At 46.7% G+C, this 20,418-nt stretch overlaps 1 protein-coding gene across 4 annotated transcripts; it reads left to right on the top strand.

The window, feature by feature from the left end:
* The first annotated feature begins 1,039 nt into the window (after window positions 1-1,039).
* Window positions 1,040-19,621, top strand: TRIM35 (tripartite motif containing 35). Of its 4 annotated transcripts, XM_036312711.1 has the most exons (6): window positions 1,040-1,576; window positions 12,312-12,407; window positions 14,897-15,127; window positions 16,302-16,324; window positions 17,137-17,255; window positions 18,608-19,621. In XM_036312711.1, the coding sequence occupies exons 1-6, from the start codon at window positions 1,142-1,144 to the stop codon at window positions 19,183-19,185; spliced, it is 1,482 nt and encodes a 493-aa protein (XP_036168604.1). In that variant the 5' UTR covers window positions 1,040-1,141; the 3' UTR covers window positions 19,186-19,621. The 4 variants fall into 4 exon arrangements, with proteins under 4 accessions (XP_036168604.1, XP_036168605.1, XP_036168606.1 ...); XM_036312712.1 differs by lacking the exon at window positions 12,312-12,407; XM_036312713.1 differs by lacking the exons at window positions 16,302-16,324; window positions 18,608-19,621 and having other exon boundaries at window positions 17,137-17,250.
* The last annotated feature ends 797 nt before the right edge of the window (window positions 19,622-20,418 follow it).

The following is a 20,418-nucleotide window of genomic DNA, read 5'->3' on the forward strand; positions in this document are numbered from 1 at the left end:
TTGAAACATAAGCTGTACAGATGTTTCTTCCCTAAAGTGACTGTGTCAAGCAGCAAGGGTGGACTGGCTTCCAGCACCTGCCTGATGTCGTGAGCACTTTCCATACTTATTCCACTTTAATCCTAACACCTCAAGGAGAGGAGAGAGATTTTACCCAGGGGGAGGGTAATATTAAGTAAACAACTAATCCAAGAGTGGGCACAGATCTATAAATCCTAAATGGTGCAAACACTAGCCACGCTGTGAAGACCAGACTCACCCCTAGCCGGTTTGGCTCAGTGTCTGCCTGCAGGTTGCAGGGTTCAGTTCCCATCATGGGCATGTACCCGGGTTGCAGGCACAATGCCCAGGCCCTGGTCGGGTGTGTGCAGGAAGCAACCAATCACACACACATGGATGTTTCTCTCTTGTCTCGCCCCTTCCTTTCCACCCTCTCTAAAAAAAATAAAAATAAAAAATAAAAAAAAGCCTGGCCTCCTGGCTCAGTGACTGATTGTGGAAACCTGAACCAGGAGATCACAGCTGGATTCCCAGGTTGGGGCTCATCCCCAGTAGGGGGTGTGCAGGAGGCAGCCGATCAAAGACTCCCATCATTGATGTTTCCATCTCTCTCTCCCCCTCCCTTCCTCTCTCTGAAATCAATAAAAACATTCTTTTAAATCAATGGGGGAAAATATCCTCGTGTGAGGATGGGGGGGGGGGGGGGGTACTCTACCTCGGATCCAGGAAGGGGGAGCTCTGGCTTTTCCTACCTCACGGGCCTGACTGGCCTTCGGGGATTGGTTAAGGAAGGGGCTTATAGACTTCATTTCCCATTTCAAATCGGAAGTAGGTTTCCAGTGACACGGAATACCTACAGCGCCGCTGGGGAGTTTACTCCTCGCTAAATCCCGGTACCTTACGGGGTACTGGCAGCGTCATCGGAGCAGATCTGCCCCGCCACGCTCCTCCATGGTTTTCCGCCCCGACCGGAAGTGGGGCGGAGCCTCTGAGCATGTCCAGCAGGATTGGCCTGCGCGGCTGTCATTCAGCGCTTGGAGGGAAAGGGCTGGGCCGCGCTCACCAGAAGTCCCCGGAGCAGCTGCGGGGCTGAGCAGGAGCGGCAGCGGAAGCTGCGGGCACCCAGCAGACAGTGGGTGCCATGGAGTCGGAACCCTCGCTGTCCCCCACGCTTTCCCGCTCCATCAAGGAGGAGCTGCTCTGCGCCGTCTGCTACGACCCCTTCCGGGATGCGGTGACGCTGCGCTGCGGCCACAACTTCTGCCGCGAGTGCGTGACCCGCTGCTGGGAGGTGCAGACGACGCCCACCTGCCCAGTGTGCAAGGACCGGGTGGCGCCCGCCGACCTGCGCACCAACCACACCCTCAACAACCTGGTGGAGAAACTGCTGCGCGAGGACACCGAGGGCGGGCGCTATGCCGGCCACCGCTCCCCGCGCTTCTGCCGCGCGCACCGCGGCCAGCTCAGCCTCTTCTGCATTGAGGACAAGGAGCTGCTGTGCTGCTCGTGCCAGGCCGACCCCCGGCACCTGGGGCACCGCGTGCAGGCGGTGAAGGACACTGCCCACGACTTTCGGGTAAGCGCGGCCGGGTGAGGGAGGCGGCCCAGCTCGCCGAGGCGGCCCAGGCAGGGCTCGGACCCAGCACCCCTGACCCCGCTGCTCCCGCCGCCACCGCCGGCCAGAGCCGAGGGTGCCCAGCCCGCCCCTCTCCCTGCAGCCAGCTGGCTGGTGTCGCCTCTGGACCCACTCCTGGATGACTCCGGGAACCTATGGAGGCGCCATTTTTAAAAAATATATTTTTACTGATTTCTGAGAGGAGGGGGGAGGGAGAGCAGGAAACATCAATGATGAGAATCGTGGCTAGGCGGCCTCCTGCACGCCCCCTACTGGGGATCAAGCCCACAACCCGGGCCTGTACCCTGAGGGGGAATCTAACGTTGACCTCCTGGTTCCTTAGGTTTGGGCTCAACCACTGGGCCACACCGGCGGGGCTAGAGGCTGCCTTTTTTTTCTTTTCCTTTTTTTTTTTTTTTCTTTTTGTCCTCATCAAAGCCGGTCCAAGGGGGCCTGAGATGGGAGAAGAGAGGCAAACAGGAAGTGTGTGGACTGGGGTGACACGAAGTTCTCAAGGCAGCCCCCACCCACGTATTAGGCGATGGATGCACCCTTTCTGCCAGCGGGGTGTGGCCCGTGCCTCTTCGAGAAGCACAGGTGTGGATAAAGCTCAGGGACCCTGGAGCTCGGCACCCGCAGGTGAGAGGTGCCGGAGCCCACGGCCTGGCGGTGGATGTGGAGCTTTGAGATCCTCCGTGTTGGTCACCTGCTTCCCCAGCTGCCCATCCATTGTGTAGCTGTGGGGAGGCCTCTGGCCCTGGCCAGCTGGCTTGTTCTGGATCAGCATCCCAATGCCTAGAGTGCCAGGGGCTATAAATACAGGAGCCACTTACAGGGCCAAACTGACACGGGGAATATTTTGGTGTCGGGAGGGAAAACGATCAGAAAATAAGGATTCGCCAACTCAGGAGTTTTCAAATTTTTTTTTTTACCTTAGCCCATAGTGAGAAATAGTTTCTCCATTATGACCCAGAACACTCATGTACTAATGTATCAGTTGAAACAAAAGTTCTGTGAAAATGATCATTGTACCCAGGCATTTTATGTTGTATTTTTGTTTATTGTTTTATTTTAAAAATTGTGCAGGGTGCGAAACACTAATTTATTTCGTCATCTATAATAATACATTGGTTAGACCCACCGTTTGGCGAGAACACCGGTTAGGTGGTAGGAAGCTGAATGTATTGAAAAGGAGGTGCTGCAAGAACCCCCTACTGCCTGGTTTACAGACACTGTTTTAATTAGTTGGTTTTAATGACTTCCTTAAGATATATCAAAAGTTGATTATTAAACATTGAAATATGTAAAGTTTCGTACACATTTTGACAAAGTTCAAGTGAAAGGGAATGTCATCAGTATACATTGAACACTGATGTGGCTGGGGGCTATCTTATTGGTTTTAACAACAGTGCTTTTGCCCATTTCCACGGGCAGAGGTGCCAGGTCCTGATTTGGGGCGGCTAAAGTAAGTGCTGAGCAGTCTGGGGGCTGGGGTGAAGGTAGAGGATCAAGTCATGAGTAATCACTATGGGGCTGGCAGAGGTACAGCTCAGGAAGAGAGTCAGGGGTCAAGGCAAAGGGTACCAAGGTAAAACCCCCAGGTCTGGACTAAGCCAGATTCAAGATCAGTGAGCCAGACACCGGGAAGTATATATGATCTAATGACAACTTTCTATTTATTCAGCAGATGCCTGGTATTGCTGGGCCCTGGGGACAATACTGACACGAGATAAATAATTTATATCTTCTAGGAGCTTCAAGCAGAGACCAGAGGAATAAGGAAGTGTTAGCCAGGTGAAGAGGGTAAGGGAGGGGCAGCAGCAATGTGTAAGGGTCCAGAGCAGGGAGGCCTGCCTTTCCAAGCACAGGAAGCATTACAGAGTAATTAGAATGAGGATGGAGATACAAAAAGAACCAGGAGGCCCCGAGCCTTGGCATTTATCCTAAAGACTATAGGAAGCAGTCTGAGGGTTTTAAGCAGAGGAACGATGCTGTCAGATCCATGGGCACTCAGGGCAATGTCTGAGGGGGTCGGGAGTCTAGACCTGAAAGATCTGAGGAGCGTGCAAGCTACGTGTGCTCAGCCTAATGCAGGGTGGAGCTCATTCGTGTCTTAGACAACTGTGTATCAAGGGCCTGTTGTGTTCCAGGGCCTCTTCTGGGTGCTGATGCTGCGGAGTTCACTAAGGCAGAGATCTCGCCCCATGGAGTCTCTTTGCAGTGGGGGAAGACAGACAGTAAATAGACAAATTGTAGTTCTGCATGATTGAAGTGGGTAGTGGTTGGCGGGGAGCAGTGTGGGAAGGCTGGAGAGGTCTGGCACTGAGGGGGTCTTTCCATTGTGTGCTATGGGCACCTGAAAGCTTTTACATAGGGATTTTGTGATGACATGTGTGCTTTAGAAAGATCACTTTGACACCCATATGAAGAATTCAGCAAAAATAATATCAGCCAACATTTCGAGCATTTACTATGTGCCAGGTGCTCTTAAGTGTTTACCTGTCAACAATTTTAATCCTCACAAAACCCCTGTGAGCTTGTGTATTAATACCTGCTGCTGCTGCTGTAATAAATTGCCACAGACGTTGTGTTTAACGCAGCGCAGATGTATTATCTTACAAGTCTGGAGGTCAGAAGTGCTGAAGTCAAGGTGTTGGCAGGGCGACATGCCTTGTGGAGGCTACGAGAGGATTTATTGCCCTGCCTTGTCCAGCTTTTAGAGGCCCCTCCTCCATCTTTAAAGCGCATCATTCCAACTCCTGATTCTTGTTCCACTACCATTCTAACTAACTCTGCTACCTCCATCTTACAAGGACCCTTGTAATTATATGGGGCCCACGCAGACAGTCCAGGATAATTACCCCATCTTAAAATCTGTAATTTAATCACACCTACAGGGTCCTTTTTGCCATATAAGGTAACAGACTCACAGGTTCAGGGATTAGGATTGGCAACTCTGGGGAAACCATCCTTCAGCTTGCTACAGGTGCAGAGACACTGAGCCTCAGACACGTTGAGAAGCCTGTCCACAGTCACAGAGCAGCTACGGTGGCGTTCTCCTGGGCCTTGTTCAGCCCTTACTCTGGTCATGGGCTTTCAGAGAAGCTTCTCTGGTCTCAGGGTAACACTTGCCCCTCTGGTCCTCTGTTCCAGGAGCTGTGAAGGCAGTTGACGATGTGTGTGGGAACTTGGAGTCTGGAGGGGAGAACAACAACTCTCAGTGGGCTGATTGAGTGCCTACTGTGTGCCAGGCACGGTGTGTCCACTGGAGGACAGGGCAGGCAGTCCTAACCCCTGCCTTCTTGGAGTCTGATAAGCATGACTGAATAATCACGCTAACCGTTACACGGTTTCAGACTGTGACATTCCTATCGCTTCTTCTAGGCCATTTGGCTGAGATCAAGTATAGTATCAGACTGTGACATTCCTGTGCAGGACAGTAGGATGTGTGGGCCGTTGTTCCAAGGAGGCCTGCTCTTGTCTGATGGGCATGGGGAAACGTTTCTGAGGAAATGATTTCGCAGCAACCCAAGGACGTGCTGGATGAGGACTGAGGGCACGTGAGGGCTGGGATTTTGTCCTACGTGCCATGGGGTACGAAGGAAAGGACTCATGAGCTTTCAGAATGTGATATTGTTTAAACCAGAACTTTGAAGTGTGTGTTGGATCTTTAGGGGACCTTATAAAATCCTCTAGTATTTGTACACGTTCTTTATATATATGTTATATATATATTTTTATTGACTCAGAGAGGAAGGAAGAAGAAGAGAGATAGAAACATCAATGATGAGAGAGAATCATTGATTGGCTGCCTCAACCAGCTAGAGCTGTACATGTTCTTCTTAAAGGAACAAATATTCCAACTGTATGTCGTAAATTATCATTCCTTACATACAAGCACAAAACTAGTGTGAATTCCTCTTGCTTATACCACATAGAGATAATAAAACCAAAATAAATTTACAGATTAAGTACAAATAAAACTAAAGTCAATACAATCCTAGTTAAAATATTAATTACAGGGCTTTATTTTGTTGGAGCTAAAATGCTGTTTCTGGGTGGCTGTAAAGCCCCTTTTCCCTGTTCAAAGTGATGACTTGATTCACCAGCCAAAACTTCCCTGTTTGCTGAACTGAAACTTTCCTGGGATATAACTGGCCTTGTTTGGGTCTAATATATCCTTCACTTGTAAAGTGTATTTCTGCTTTTTATTAGGCCAAGACATTGTCAGAGTATAGCCTGGTGTCAAGGAAGTTGTTAAGAAAATACAAATACTGGCACTGAAGTTAATAGGAACCTAAAGTGTGCGTCAGCAAGTTTATACAGTGATTCACAATAGGCTTATCTTAGGGTTTTTTAGGTTGTCACTAAGTGAAACACTAATTTAAAACACTCATGGAAAACTTGCAAATCCCCCAAATACTTAGACCCAGAGCCACAGGGGCTGTAAGGAGATGCTTACATTTGACTAATGAGAAAACGGAAACTTGGAGAAGTACAGTGACTCCTGCCAGTCACGGGGATTGAATGTAGAACACCTAGGACTAGAACTCTGGCTTCCGGAGTCCCCAGTCTAGCCTTCACTCTGGTTTGCATCTCCAAAGCAAACCTGCCCTGAGCCTGCACCAAGTCCCAGGCCTCTGAACTGCCTTGTCAAGACCCCTTTCGTATCCATCCCATGGACTGACCTGATGGCCATCCTCTACCCTCCAGCCTCTTTCTCCCCCCACCGCTTTCCCTTCCAAGGTTACCTTCTTAGAATCAATCTGACCTGGGAGTATTCCAGGCGCTCCTTTTTTTTTTAAGATTTTTTAAAAATATGTTTTTATTGATTTTAAAGAGGGGGGATAGAGAGAGAGAAACATTGATGAGAGAGAAACATCAATTGGCTGCCTCCTGTATGCCCCCTATCTGGGATTGAGCCTGAAATCTGGGTATATGCCCTGACTGGGAATCAATCCTGTGACCTCTTGGTTCATGGGTCATCGCTCAACCACTGAGCAACACCGGCCAGGCCAAGCACTTCTTAAGTCTTACCCTTACAATTCTTTCCCCTTGTTTCCTAACTGTTCACCTCCATCCCACATCCTCTTCAACCCTCACGGGCCAGGCCCTACCAGATCCAAGTGACACTGCAGTATGTTCATTTCCTACTGGCGAGGCATGTGCCGGGGGACAGAATGGGGTCTTACTGAACACTGCTCATGAAGGCTCCTGAGGTACAGGGCCCCCAGCACTAGGTGCTTAGTAGACACCTGCTTCTTAGGGCTGAACTCCATGGGAGAGGAAGAATGGGGAGACTAGGTTGGAGTTGGATAAGAAAGGGATCTGTTATCTCAGGTGCATTTGTGTTACCCATTTAGGATAAGAAGCCTGGAGGGGGGTAAGCGAAATGGATGAAGGTGGCCCAAAGGTACAAACTTAATGTACATAAGTCATAGAATGTAATGTACATCCTGGTAACTATTATTAATAATACTGTACTGCATATTTGAAGTTGCTAAGAGAGTAAATCTTAAAAGTTTTCATCACAAGAAAATTTTATAACTATGGTGATGGATGTTAACTATTGTGGAGATCATTTTGTAATATATTCAGATATCAAGTCATTATATTGTATAACTGAAACTAATATAATTTTATATGTGAATTATATCTCAATTAATAAATGAAGAAACCTGGAAAATAACCAGTAAGAGAGGTAAAGTTACCTGGCAATAAGTGGTACTTAATAGTAGTAAGAACTAACATGTGCCTGGGGCACTCTTGTAAGCACTTGCATGGACTGACTTGTTGGATCTTCACAGCCATTCTATGAGCTAGATAGTATTCTCACCCCAGAGACGCAGAGAAGTTAAGAAACTTGCTCAAGATCACTCACTAATAAGTGGAGGAGCTGGGATTTGAATTTGGGTGGCCAGGTGCCATGCCAGAGCTCTTAGCTACTACAGAAATCTGCCTGAAGTCAAATGTTTGAAATAGATAGGAAAAAAGACATGAACTAGAGGCAGATGGTAGGAAACCCTGGTGATGGACCAGTAAACATAAACAGAGGAAACTACACTCATCATTTTCATGGGAAAATTTGAGAGACCATAGAAACTTGCATGCCTTCATCTTGAAGTTGAGGAGCCTAACAGCCACAGAGAGACAGAAGTTCTCACCAGTGATTAGTGACAAAAATAAGGGTGCGAATCAATTTTTCTAGCTTCCAGTCCAGGAGGCGATGTGTCATAGTAGAGAGAACATGGGTGTTCAGTGCACTGATTGACTAGGCAAGTAGTTAGTTGAGCATCTACTTTGTGCTAAGACCTGGAGATATGCAGTAGGCAAAACAGTCTCTACCCCTGCAGAGCAAGCCTTCACTCCTGCAAGCGTGTATTGAGCGCCATTCTGGTAGGTTGAGAGGACGTGGTGTTAGGACTTGCCCCCAGGAAGCCTGCAGTCTTTCCAAGAGCATGAGGTGATTATCCAGAGTAGTGGGTGAGGTGATAGAGGTGTACCCGGGAGCTGTGAGAGCCCCCGGAGATACATCTGAACTGTCCTGAGAGATCAGGCTGGCTTCCTGGAGGAAACGAAGAGGCCTGAGTTGTTTTCAAGGCTACGATGTGATAGTTGAGTGAAACAGGTAGAGATAAGTTAGAAGCATATATAGGACCTCAGAGGACAGAAAACTTGGGTTGGGCCTGACAGCCCTAGCTTCAGACACGGCCCTAGCACTTTGATAAGTACTTGCAAGGGTCCTGTGACAATCTTGGGAAATCATAGTTATTCTTTCTCTTACCAGCACCTTCACCGTTCCCACTTTCTGTTATGGCACCTGAGTTAACAGATATTTGGGTAAAACCATTTTGTAAAATCCTTGATGTATTAGATATGCTATTGAAATTTGCTGCATAAGGAATCAAATTGTAATTTCTAAAATATCCATATAGGCTATATAATCACATTCTGAATCCTGTAGTGTAAATAAAAACTTCATATTTTCTGTGTATTGATAACTAAATAATATTGAATGTTATAATTTGATGCCCAAATCAGAGCTCATTTGTTCTTTGGGGTTTGGGGGCTGGGTGACATTCCAGATGTGTCATGGGCCACTCAGCCACCCAGGGCGGTGATAACTATTAGTCCAGTTGGGCTTCACACAAGAGCCCTCATTAGTGACCCTGCAGTTTCTGCTCATTCAGGCATTTTGTGGGCTACAAGCAGGTAATTGGGTCCCTGAATGGTGGGTCCAGTTGTGATACAAGTATATTAAAACTAGAATATCAAAAGCAAACATGAAAAGTATATGGTTTAGATTCATTTGAATTCATACTTTTAATGTATTTTCTAGGTTAACCACTAAATGCAGAGAAGGGGAAAAAGTAAAATAAAAATGCATAGTAAATTTTTCAAAAAGGCAAAAAGAAATATTGAACAAGCAGGGCAAATAGCACAGAACAAGAATGTAAGTTTAAATGCAGATATATCAGTAATTATGTTAAATATTCCAGTTCAGTGACAAAAGTTGTTAGACTAGATAGGAAACCAAAATCCAATTCTGTGCCACTTAAATATGATATAACAATTGATTTAAAATGTGTTTGATAAAATTCAATATCCTTTTGGAATTAAAAGGGAAAAAAAAACGGTGAACAAGGAATGGAAGGAAGGTCCTTAATCTTGATTAAGGGTATCTAACAAAAAGTGTATAACAAAAAATACGATATTTAATGGTGAAACATTGAAAGCTTTCTTACTGAGATTTTTTTTAAAAAGACAGGAATGCCCATTTTGACCAATTCAATTCAATTTTGTAATGGAGATCCTAGCTAATAAAGTAAATCAGGAATTATAAATAAGTTATAAGGTTTGAAAAGAGGAAAACAATACTGAAATAGGGTGTGTGGTGTTGTGGTTAAGAATGTGGCCTTAAAAAAAAAAAAAAAAAGAATGTGGCCTGTAGAACTGGACAGTTCTGAGTACAATTCCTGGTTCTGCTACAGCCTGTGTAATTTTGACAAGTTTCTTAGCTCCCCTGGGCCTTATTTCCTCCTCTGCATAATAGGAATACAGGGCCTACCTTGTAGAAATGTAACAGGCTCAATAATAACTGCTTGCTGATAATAATAACATTTTTTGTTGATCTCACCAGCTGCATTAAACCAGAAATCTCCAGGTGATTGAAAAGTATGGGAAGGACAAGGGACTGTCACCCCCTCTTACCTATCTTCATTGTCCTACAACTTCCTAACTGGCAAGGTTGAAGGCCAGAGGGTCGGGCTGTGTTTGGGGGCAGCACAACACTAGGTAATGTGTGTGGACAGTTGCTTCACTTCTATCATTCATACTTATTTGGACAATCATAGAATTGTCCTCTTGAACTTTATCGCATGATTTTGTAACAATATAATGAAACAGGATGATATTTCAGTGGCTGTGTGGGACACTCATACTAATGTTATTTTGCTATTGAGGACACACACCACCTTAGTGTGTCAAATTACATTAAGTGGTGATATACTGTTAAAAAAAAAAAAACAGTACTTTTAAAAATCTATTAAATATTCCCAAGAAGAACATAAAAATATCCAGAATGAAAAGAAAACAAAACCTGCAGAAAATGAAATCAGTCATTGTTTTGTTTTCTGTAGCATAGCAGTTAAAAGAATGGGCTGTGGAGTAGGACAGATAGGCAAGTAGTTATCTGTTGCTGTGTAACAAATTACTGCAAAACATAGCCGCTTGAAACAAAAAATATATATATATTATCTCATGGTTTCTGTGCATCAGAAATGTGAGCATGACTTAGCTGCGTGCCTCCGCCTCAGGGTCTCATGCTGCTGCTATCAAAGTGTTGCCGAGGCCGGGTCTCAGCGGAAGGCTCAAGTAGGCCAAGACCCCCGTTTAGGCTCGCTGGGGTGGGGGGAGAGGGGGCTGGCGGGTTTCAGGTCCTCGAGGGCTGTTGGTTGGAGACCACCTCAGTTCCTCGCCCCATGGGCTGCTCCATAGGCCAGATCAAGTAAGAGAGGGAGAGAAGGTGTGCACAGCCTTTTTGTCATCTCATCTCAGAAGTGGCATCCCATCACTTTTGCCATAATGATTGGTTAGAAGCAAATCACTAGCCCTAGTCCACAGGGGAGGGGTTTTTACCAGGGCATGAATACCAGGAGGTGGGGATCATTAGAGCCATTTTATAGGCTGCCTCCTTCATTCTGTCCTCTGGCCCCCACTGATTCATAGCCCTCCCACATGCAGAATACACTCACCCCCTCGTAAGATCCCCATACGTCTCATCGCATCATAGTATCAGCTCAAAATCCAGAATCATCTCATCCAAATCAGGTCCAGGTGCGGATGAGGCTTTTGAAGACAAATCTCTATTATCTCTTGGTGTATAACATTGGTGTATCATCCCCAGATTTGATAGCTTAAATCACAAACATCTCACAGGAGTGAGGGATCACTGGGGCCGTCTTAGGGGCTGTCTAGGTTCACATTCTTACTCTGCCACATACTAGCTGTGTACCCTTGGGCTAATCACTTCCCCTTTCTTGTGCTTCACACGTTTTCATCTTTAAAATGGGGCTAATAATAATACTTACCTAATAGGGATACAATGATTAAGTGACATAATTTGTAAAGTAATTAGCATAGTCCCTGGCAAATAGTAAATGTTCAATAAATGGTAGTCATTTATAATTAATGTTATTAGAATTGTTATTTTTTGTTATTTTTTTCAAAGAAAAAAACTTGAGCCCTGGCCAGGTGGCTCAGTTGGTTGGAACGTGATCCTAGACACCAAAAGGTTGCGTGTTCAATCCCCAGTCTGGGTGCGTATGGGAGGCAACTGATCGGTGTTTCTCACATCGATGTTTCTCTCCCTCCCCCGCCCCCCCTGAAATCTGTGGAAACATATCCTCAGGTGAGGATTCAAAACAAAAACAAATAAAAAACTTGAAAAGCTTTCTTAGAATGTAGAGAGAAAAAGATATAGAGAGAAGATGCTAGGCTCTGGATACAAAGGGTGAGAATTCAACCTAAAACTAGTCCCAGTACTTCAAGGAGTCAGTCCAAGGAGATCAGAGCAGTGGTTAAAGTTTAAAAAACAAAAACTATTAAACAAAAAGGTGTTTGAATCTGCTAATTAAAGTATTTCACATGGTCAACGCATAATTAGAATATTGGGATAAGGTTGGGATGTGCGAGACAGTTTAGATAAGGACCCGTGGGAATAACTGGATGAACCCTGTAATTGGACCTGCTGATTAGTGACTGCAGGCCAGTCCAGTTTAGAAAGTCACAAAGGGAGGCTGTGGGCACATTGTCTTTACAGTTAAACACACAGCTCCAGACTCACGGCCGAGTCTGGACCAGCTTTAGGCCTGAGCAGGATGCATCCCCTCTCTGCTGTACTGTGACCAACTTGAGGGGGAATAGGTCCCTTGATTTTCTCAGCCCTGTCTCTGTACCTGTAGTAGGAATAAAGCAATGGTCGAGTTAGAGGATATCTGAGAGCCCTTTATGCTGTAAACATGGTTCAAGGTCAGGGCCGTACCTCCTGCTGTTCCCTACAGTGTGTGGACGGAGTGGGTTCAGTAATTACGGCTGAGCTGTACCCTTGTGGAAGTGGAACTCGAGTTGTAAATGTGTCGTCCTCCCAGTCTGGCCTCCACCCCTAAACTTGCCTCTCTCTCATTCTTCCCATCAGGCTAAGTGCAGGAACATGGAGCACTCGCTGCGGGAGAAAGCCAAGGCCTTCTGGGCCATGCGGCGCTCTTATGAGGCCATTGCCAAGCACAATCAGGTGAGTGAGTGCTCCAGCTGTGTGGAACAGTGGGGCCACCTAAGGCCATCTTGCGGGTAGGTGAGGGGGGCTGGCCCTGGTCATGGCTGTTGACAAAGAGTCGGCCTTCCCCAGCCCTGACAGTCTAGTACACCCATGCTCTCAGATTCTGATTATGGCTGTGCTGCCAGGCCCTCTGTAAATACCTGTGCATGCCATGCCAGTAGCCACAGGAGTGGCTTAAAAGCCACCTGCACTATGGTTTCAGACTAACTTAAGCATGTGGCACACTCTTCCATCTACCTGAGTACTCAAGCCAGTGATGACCTGGGCTCATTAGTTATCACTCTTTCCCGCTCACTCTCTATGTCCACTCCATCAGCAGTTCTGTCCCCTCTATCTCCAGAATACATCACGATCACATCCATCCTACACTCCGTATCCACTGCCACCATCCCAGTCCAGGTCACTGTCTTTTCTCACTTGCCTCCTACCTGAGCCTCATGCTTCCTTCACTCTTTTATGTTGTTGTTATTAATCCTCACCTGAGTATATTTTTTTCATTGATTTTCAGAGAGAGTGGAAGAGAGGGGGAGAAACAGAGAGAGAATCATCTATCGATAGGTTGCCTCCCGCACGTGCCCCACCCGGGGCCAGGGATCGAGTCTGCATCGAAGGTATGTGCCCTTGACCAGAATTGAACCCAAGACCCTTCAGTCTGTGAGCCAAAGTTCTAACCACAGAGCAAACCAGCTAGGGCACTTCCTTCCACTCTTCTTCTGCAGTCCACTCTCTGCAGAGTGACCTGCTCTTTTAGAAAATGCATCGATCGTGTCACTCCTCTCTTTATAATTGTCCAATGGCTTCCATGACCCCCAATATAATCCAGACTCCTCACCATGGCCTCCAAGGCCCTCATCCAACACCTTCCTGCCCCTCAACTTCATCTCCTCTCAGGCTGGCCTGTGCTCTCAGTTCCAGGCACATTGGCCTTCTTCCTGTTCCTTAAATGAGCTAAGTCTTCTGGCTGTTTTTTTCCTGCCTACTCTGTTTTTATCTTCCTGTGTGATAAGAATCACCCCAGATTTCACTCTCTCTTCCACTGTACATTATCGGACTTTTTAGCTTGATATTTCAATAGCGGTGTCTCACTTCCTTTGCATTTCTTGGATTTTTACTGTTTGTACATCCTTTCACAAGTATAATAGCCATTTGCATTTCTTGGAATATTTATATTTTCTCCTTGTGGATGCATATGAGCACTTTGTATATTAAGAATAATATGTTATTATATATATTTATATATGGGGAAATATTTTTCCTACTTTATCTTTTCTTTTTCAATGAAATATTTTCACTTTTTTTGGTCATATTCACTTTTTTAGTGAACCATTTTATCATCAGATTGTCAGAGCCATAAACATATATTGAATTTTCAATCCAAAGATATGGATTACTGCCCTAACTGGTTTGGCTCAATGGATAGAGCGTCGGCCTGGGGACTCAAGGGTCCCAGGTTCGATTCCGGTCAAGGGCATGTACCTTGGTTGCAGGCACATCCCCAGTAGGAGGTGTGCAGGAGGCAGCTGATCGATGTTTCTCTTTCATCGATGTTTCTAATTCTCTATCCCTCTCCCTTCCTCTTTGTAAGAAATCAATAAAATATATTTTTTAAAAAAAGATATGGATTACTAACCTTCCATTGCTAGAGCACACATTTTGAGGTGTTTTTCCGATAGTCATCATGAACTATACAATTTGTATATTTTAATCAATAAGTATTTGCCTTTATTAGTATTTACCTTTATTACTTTCTTAAAGCTTTTTGTGGTTATGATGAAGTATGCATACTATTAATGATTCCAGTTTTTGTTTGTTTGTTGATTTAAGAGAGGGGGAGAGAGAAACATTGATTTGTTGTTCTGCTTATTTATGCATTCATTGGTTGATTCTTGTATGTGCCCTGACTGGGGATTGATCCTCAACCTTGGCATATCGGGATGACGCTCTAACCAGCTGAATTACCTAGCCAGGGCAATGATTCTATTTTTAAATAAATATTTCCTGCCGTTCTTTTGATAAGCCTCTCGATCAAACAAATTTGAAATCCTAAGATTGGAAAGCAATTAATTGTTTTTAAATAATTGCTATTTGCATCAATTCTTTTCTGTAACTCAGGATTTCTTTTGCTGGTGTGCAGCTTAAACAAGATGCAGAATATTATCTATTGAGGAAGTTACAAGACCACAGTTGTCATATATAAGCAGCAATTTCAGCTTTTAAAAAATTAATCAAAAACAACTTCATTTTGCTGTTTGACTTATTTCAAATTTAAACTTGTAAATTTGTGATAAGAAAACTTCATCTATATTTTATCCATTTGGGTTCTGCATAGGTTTCTTTTGAAAGTCGAGTCCCTTTGCTAAAAATCTGAGTCACTGGGTTAGGTGACAGCTTAGGTTCCCTCCAGCGTCTGATCCTCTGTGCCTCCTTCCCGCTCTCTGCTGCAGGTGGAGGCTACCTGGCTAGAAAGGAGAATCCGGCAGGAGTTTGAAAAGCTTCGAGAGTTCTTAAGAGGGGAGGAGCAGGCCATCCTGGATGTCATGGCCGAGGAGGCGAGGCAGAAGCAGCATTTGGTGGAGGAGAAGATGAAGCAGCTCAAGAAAGACACAGAGACTCTAGCCCATGAGATTGAGCGGCTGCAGATGGAGATGAAGGAAGATGATATTTCTTTTCTCATGGTGAGGACCTCATCATCTCAGTGACAGGGGCCAGATGTTCAGGAACCAGTGGGAGCCTGAGACCAGCAGCCCCGGGCAGCCCAATATGTTTTTATTGGAGAGAGAGTGAGAGAAACATCCATGTGAGATTGGCTGCCTCTTGGATACCCCCTACTGTGCCCTGACCGGGAATCAAACCAGCGACCTTTGGGTGCATGGGGCAATGTTCAACCAACTGAGCCACACCGGCCAGGGCTCCCATACGATTTTGATTCACATTTCCCTGATGGCTAGTGACATTGAGCATCTTTCATGTAGTTGTTGGCCATTTGTGTGTATCTTCTTTGGAGAAATGTACATTCAAGTCCTTTAGCCATTTTAAAAATTGGGCTGTTTGTCTTTTTGTTGTTGAATTGTAAGATTTTTATATATATATATTATGGCTACTAGACCTTTATCAGCTATATAATGTATAAATATTTTCTTCCAATCTCTGAGTTATTTTTTCACTTTCTTGATGACATCCTTTGAAGCACAGAGACTTTTCATTTTGATGAAGTGCTCCTTAACTGTTTACTCTTACTGCTGCTTTGTGCTGTTGGTGTCATATCTAAGAAGCCATAGCCTAAGCCAAGTTCATGATTTTTCTAGTTTTATCTCTACGTTTAAGTCTTTGACCCATTTTGAGTTAATTTTTTAATACGGTGTAAGGGAATCCAACTTCATTCTTTTGCATGTAGATATCCAGTTGTCCCAGCACCATTTGTTAGCCCATTGAATGTTCTTGGCACCCTGTAGATAACCAATTGCCAGTAAATGTGACGGTTTATTTGTAGACTTTCAATGTCCACTGGTCCATATGTCTATCCTTATGTTAATACCACACTAACTTGTTTACTATTGCTTTTATTAAGTTTTTAGTAGGGAAGTTTGAGCCACCAGCTTTGTTCTTTTCCAAGATTGTTTTGGCTATTTTGAGTCCCTTGAATTTTCATATGAATTTTAGAACAGCTTATCAGTTTCTGAAATTTTGATAGAAATTGCATTGAATCTTTAGATCACTTTGGGGATTATGGCCATCTTAATCCTATGAAGTCTTCTGACCCATGAACATTAGGTGTATGGCTCCTTTTGAGGTCAGAAACTTACATGTTTTCTCTGTGTCTGTGTTTGTGTCTGATTTTTTCTCTTTCAGAAACACAAGAGCCGAAAACGCCGGTAAGTTGCCAAGGTTGATGGAGGGGAGGGAAAGAGCAGGCAGAAATACCTGGGGTGCAAACTCCAGTGGCTCCAGGGCCAGGCATGTAATAAAGCCAACTGGGTGTAAGACAGAGGGCGTGATGGGGACTGGCCAGGTGTACAGAGCCCTCTTTCAAGGCATCCCACTGGTGCAGTGTTGTTATCCACGGGGCAGGGAGAGAGAGGGCCCTCCTGCGCGTGGCTCGTAGTTCTCAGTAGGTCGTCCCAACCTTTAAGCTTATTTCTTGGTCAGCACCCTCCCTCCGAGAGCCTCTGGACGTATTCTGGCTGATGTTGATGGTTGAACACAGGGATGAGTAAGGAAGAACTGTGTCTCAGACAGAGCTGTACGAAGATGAAAGAGAGTGCTTTGGGCAGTAGTGAGTTCCCTGTCACTGTAGGTGTTTAAGCAAAGGCCAGTGACACCTCATACTGTTGGACTAGAGGGCCTTTATGATCCCTTTTGACTCAGACATCCTTTGAGCAGATGTATGAGTGCAATTTCTGCCCACCAGGAAGGCAACCATGTCTGAGTACCTCCTATTTATATTTATCTTAGCTGGGGCAGGATGAGCCCTAATACTGAATCTTGAAGCGGTATGAGCTGCCCAGATGCTTCCTGGCTCATCCTCTCATCAGAGCCCAGTTTGGGTTTGTCCTGGGTGAGGTGGTGGGGAATTTAGGCCTGTGATAAGGGAAGAAGTCCTATTGTTTGTTAAATCCAGCTGACCCAGTTAGGCCCAGATGCATGACCCCAGCCCTGCCCACCAGACCCAGTTCTCCTTCCCCAGCCTCTTCTGTACCATGGAGCCAGAGCCTGTGCAGCCTGGCATGCTGATCAACGTTTGCAAGTACCTAGACTCCCTGCAGTACCGTGTCTGGAAGAAGATGGTCATGTCTGTTGAAACTGGTGAGTGGGAACGCGCACGGGCAGGTGGTACAGGCATGGGAGGCACTTCACACAAGGCAGAGAGCTCACTAAACTCCAGCCTCGTTCAGACAAGGCCCCAGTGCTGCCTCGTTCAGACAGGGCCCCAGCACCCAACTCCTCCTCCACTCCTTGCCCCACTGCTCTTAGCAGGACGCCTTCCTCTTTGGGTCCTGACACGTCGCCACCTCTTCAGAAAAAGAAACTGACTTCCCTCTATTCAGAACTGGATTGTGGATACAAATCTTCCTCAGTTCAGAATTGCCTCTTTCAAGGTGATTCCAGCCCACACGATCACTAGGTCATGTGCTGTGGCTGAATGTTTGTATGCCCTCCTCCCCACCCAGATCATATGTTGAAGCCCTAACCTTCTATGTGATGGTGTTTGGAAGCAGGGCCTCTGGGAGGTGATTAGGATCGGATGAGGTCATAAGGGTGGTGCCCTGTGGTGGGATCCGTGCCCTTACAAGAAGAGACACGAGAGAGCTGACTTCTCTCTCATTCCGTCTTGTGAGGACACAGCAGGAAAGTGACCATCTGTAAACCAAAAAGAGGGCCCTCACCATGACTTGGCCATGGGAGCACCCTGATCTCGGACTTCCAGCCTCTAGAACCGTGAGAAATAAAGTTCTGTTGTTTGAGCCACCCAGTCTGCGGTGCTTTTGTTGCAGCCGCCCAAACTGGCTGACTCTTATAGGGAGAAATGTCGGTGGCCCGGGGGATGTTCCGTGCTTTTCTAAGGCAGCATAGGAGTTGTGTGAGCATCGGGATCCCTGCCTGTATTGCTCCCGATGGCTGACATAATCAGACTGCAAACTGGATGCCTTAAAACGGCAGAAATTCATTCTCACATGGCCAGAGGCTAAGAAGTCCAAAATCTAGGTGTCAGCAGGGTCCTGCATCCTCTCAACCCTGTGGGGAAAGATCTTTGTCTCTTCTTAACTCCTGGTGTTTGCAGGCAATCCGGGGTTGGGGCCACAGTACTTTTATCTCCACCTTTGTGGTCACATGACCTTCTCCCCTCACTGTGTTGCTTCTCTTTTTGTAAGGACAACAGTCATTGTATTAAGGCCCCACTATATTCCAGTCTAATTACATCTGAAACAAATAAGGTCACCTTCTGAGGTACTAGGGGTTAGGACTTGCACATATCTTTCTTAGTGGGGCACGTTTCAACTCATAACCCTGTCCCTCAGCCCAGGGCAGCTCCTTCCCTGCACTGGGCCAGGTGGGACACCCTTGGTCAGTCTGGGGGGCCGGGGCATCAGCTGGCATGGCAGAAGGGCAGGATGTGAGGTTCACTGATTTACCCCTCTCTCTCCCTCTGCTCTCAGTGCCCTTCAGCTTTGATCCCAACACTGCGGCGGGCTGGCTGGCTGTGTCTGAGGACCTCACCAGTGTCACCAACCACGGCTACCGAGTGCAGGTGGAGAACCCGGAGCGCTTCTCCTCGGCGCCCTGCCTGCTGGGCTCCCGCTCCTTCTCCCACGGCTCCCACGCCTGGGAGGTGGACCTGGGGGGGCTGCCCAGCTGGCGGGTGGGCGTGGTGCGCATGTGCCTAGAAACTGGCCCCGAGGGCTACTCCCACAGCTGCTACCAGGACACTCGCTCTGGTTTCTGGTACCTGTGCCGCACGCAGGGAGTGGAGGGCGACCACTGCGTGACCTCAGACCCGGCCACATCACCACTGGTCCCCTCCATCCCGCGCCGCCTGCGTGTGGAGCTGGAATGTGAGGAGGGCGAGCTGTCCTTCTACGATGCTGAGCGCCAGTGCCACCTCTACACCTTCCATGCCCGCTTTGGGGAGGTGCGGCCCTACTTCTACCTGGGGGGCACCCGGGGGAACGGGCCCCCGGAGCCTCTGCGCATCTGTCCCCTGCGCATCACTGTCAAGAAGGAGCTGGATACCTGAGGCCGGCGGGGAGCCTGCCAGATGCTGCCCGGGTGTTCTGCCATGGTCCTGCTTTCTTTCTGTCCCTCTTTCTCAAGCCCACACGCACCTGGACACCTCTAGGTCCTGCTTTCTTGCCAGGATCTGGCTACTAACTGTCTAACCTTTTCCGTGGCTCCAGGCCCCAAGCCCCCCTCTTCATTTTTGGTCTTTTCTGTACCCACAGTTGAACATCATCCAGGAGATAGCTTACGGGCCAGGCTCTCCCCAGAGTCCTGGCATCTTCGGGATGTGAATTTCCTTCCTTCTAACTCCAGGATTTCTGGGGACAAAGTTTGCCTCTAGAGTAAGACCTGTTTTAAAAATGTTTTTAATGTAGGTTTTATTATTCAGGTATGATGAGGCCAACAGACCAAGAGTCAGCTGCCATTGAGAGGAGTTTGTTACTTATTGTTCCTAAGAGGAAGGGCCATGCTATGGGGTGGGGGACACAGAGGGAAGCACCAAGTCCCCCTAGGACAGTGGTTGGCAAACTGAGGCTCACGAGCCACATGCGGCTCTTTGGCCCCTTCAATGTGGCTCTTCCACAAAATACCACGTGCAGGCGCGCATGTACAGTGCGATTTAAACTTCGTGGCCCATGCACAAAAATCGGTATTTTGTGGAAGAGCCACACTCAAGGGGCCAAAGAGCCGCATGTGGCTCGCGAGCCGCAGTTTGCCGACCACTGGCCTAGGAGGCAGAGGTAGTGACTGGGGTGCATAGGCAGGAGACTAGTGTTTTCACAGGAAGGAACAGATGAGGCAGGTACAGGGTAGACAGGTTTAGGATTGGTTAGTTTAGCTAACCCTGGGAGGGGCAGCTCCCATAGTCGGTGAGCTCCAGATTTCAGAGTATCAAGAATGTAGAAATATATATATATATCTATAAATACAGAACCATGGCTGTGGCTTTGGGGCAGGACCAGGACTCTGCTCACCTGTCACTTTAAACCAGTATTTTAACACTGCCTCACAGAGCCTCCCTGGGGGTCCTCGAGGCCCGAGGCGAGGATACCCATCAGATCAACTCTTATTTAACTCTTTATATTTCTTGGATGATTTCCTCTGAACAGAGGGTTCCAGAGCACTTAAAACACAATTTTAGAACCATGGTTTAGGCCCGTTCCCTCTCTGGTCCTGGGTTTCCCCGTCTGTAAATGAGGCAGCGGGACTGGAGGATAACGTGCTTCCGTAATTGCTGTGGAGGAAACTC

Source organism: Myotis myotis, unplaced genomic scaffold (genome assembly GCF_014108235.1).
Source record: "Myotis myotis isolate mMyoMyo1 unplaced genomic scaffold, mMyoMyo1.p scaffold_m19_p_6, whole genome shotgun sequence".
Taxonomy (NCBI): domain Eukaryota; kingdom Metazoa; phylum Chordata; class Mammalia; order Chiroptera; family Vespertilionidae; genus Myotis; species Myotis myotis.

Coding starts and splice junctions, on each gene's coding strand:
- TRIM35 (XM_036312711.1), top strand. CDS start 1,142: ATGGAGTCGGAACCCTCGCTGTCCCCCACGCTTTCCCGCTCCATCAAG. Junction 1,577..12,311: donor ACACTGCCCACGACTTTCGG/GTAAGCGCGGCC, acceptor TCTTCCCATCAG/GCTAAGTGCAGGAACATGGA. Junction 15,128..16,301: donor ATGATATTTCTTTTCTCATG/GTGAGGACCTCA, acceptor TTTCTCTTTCAG/AAACACAAGAGCCGAAAACG.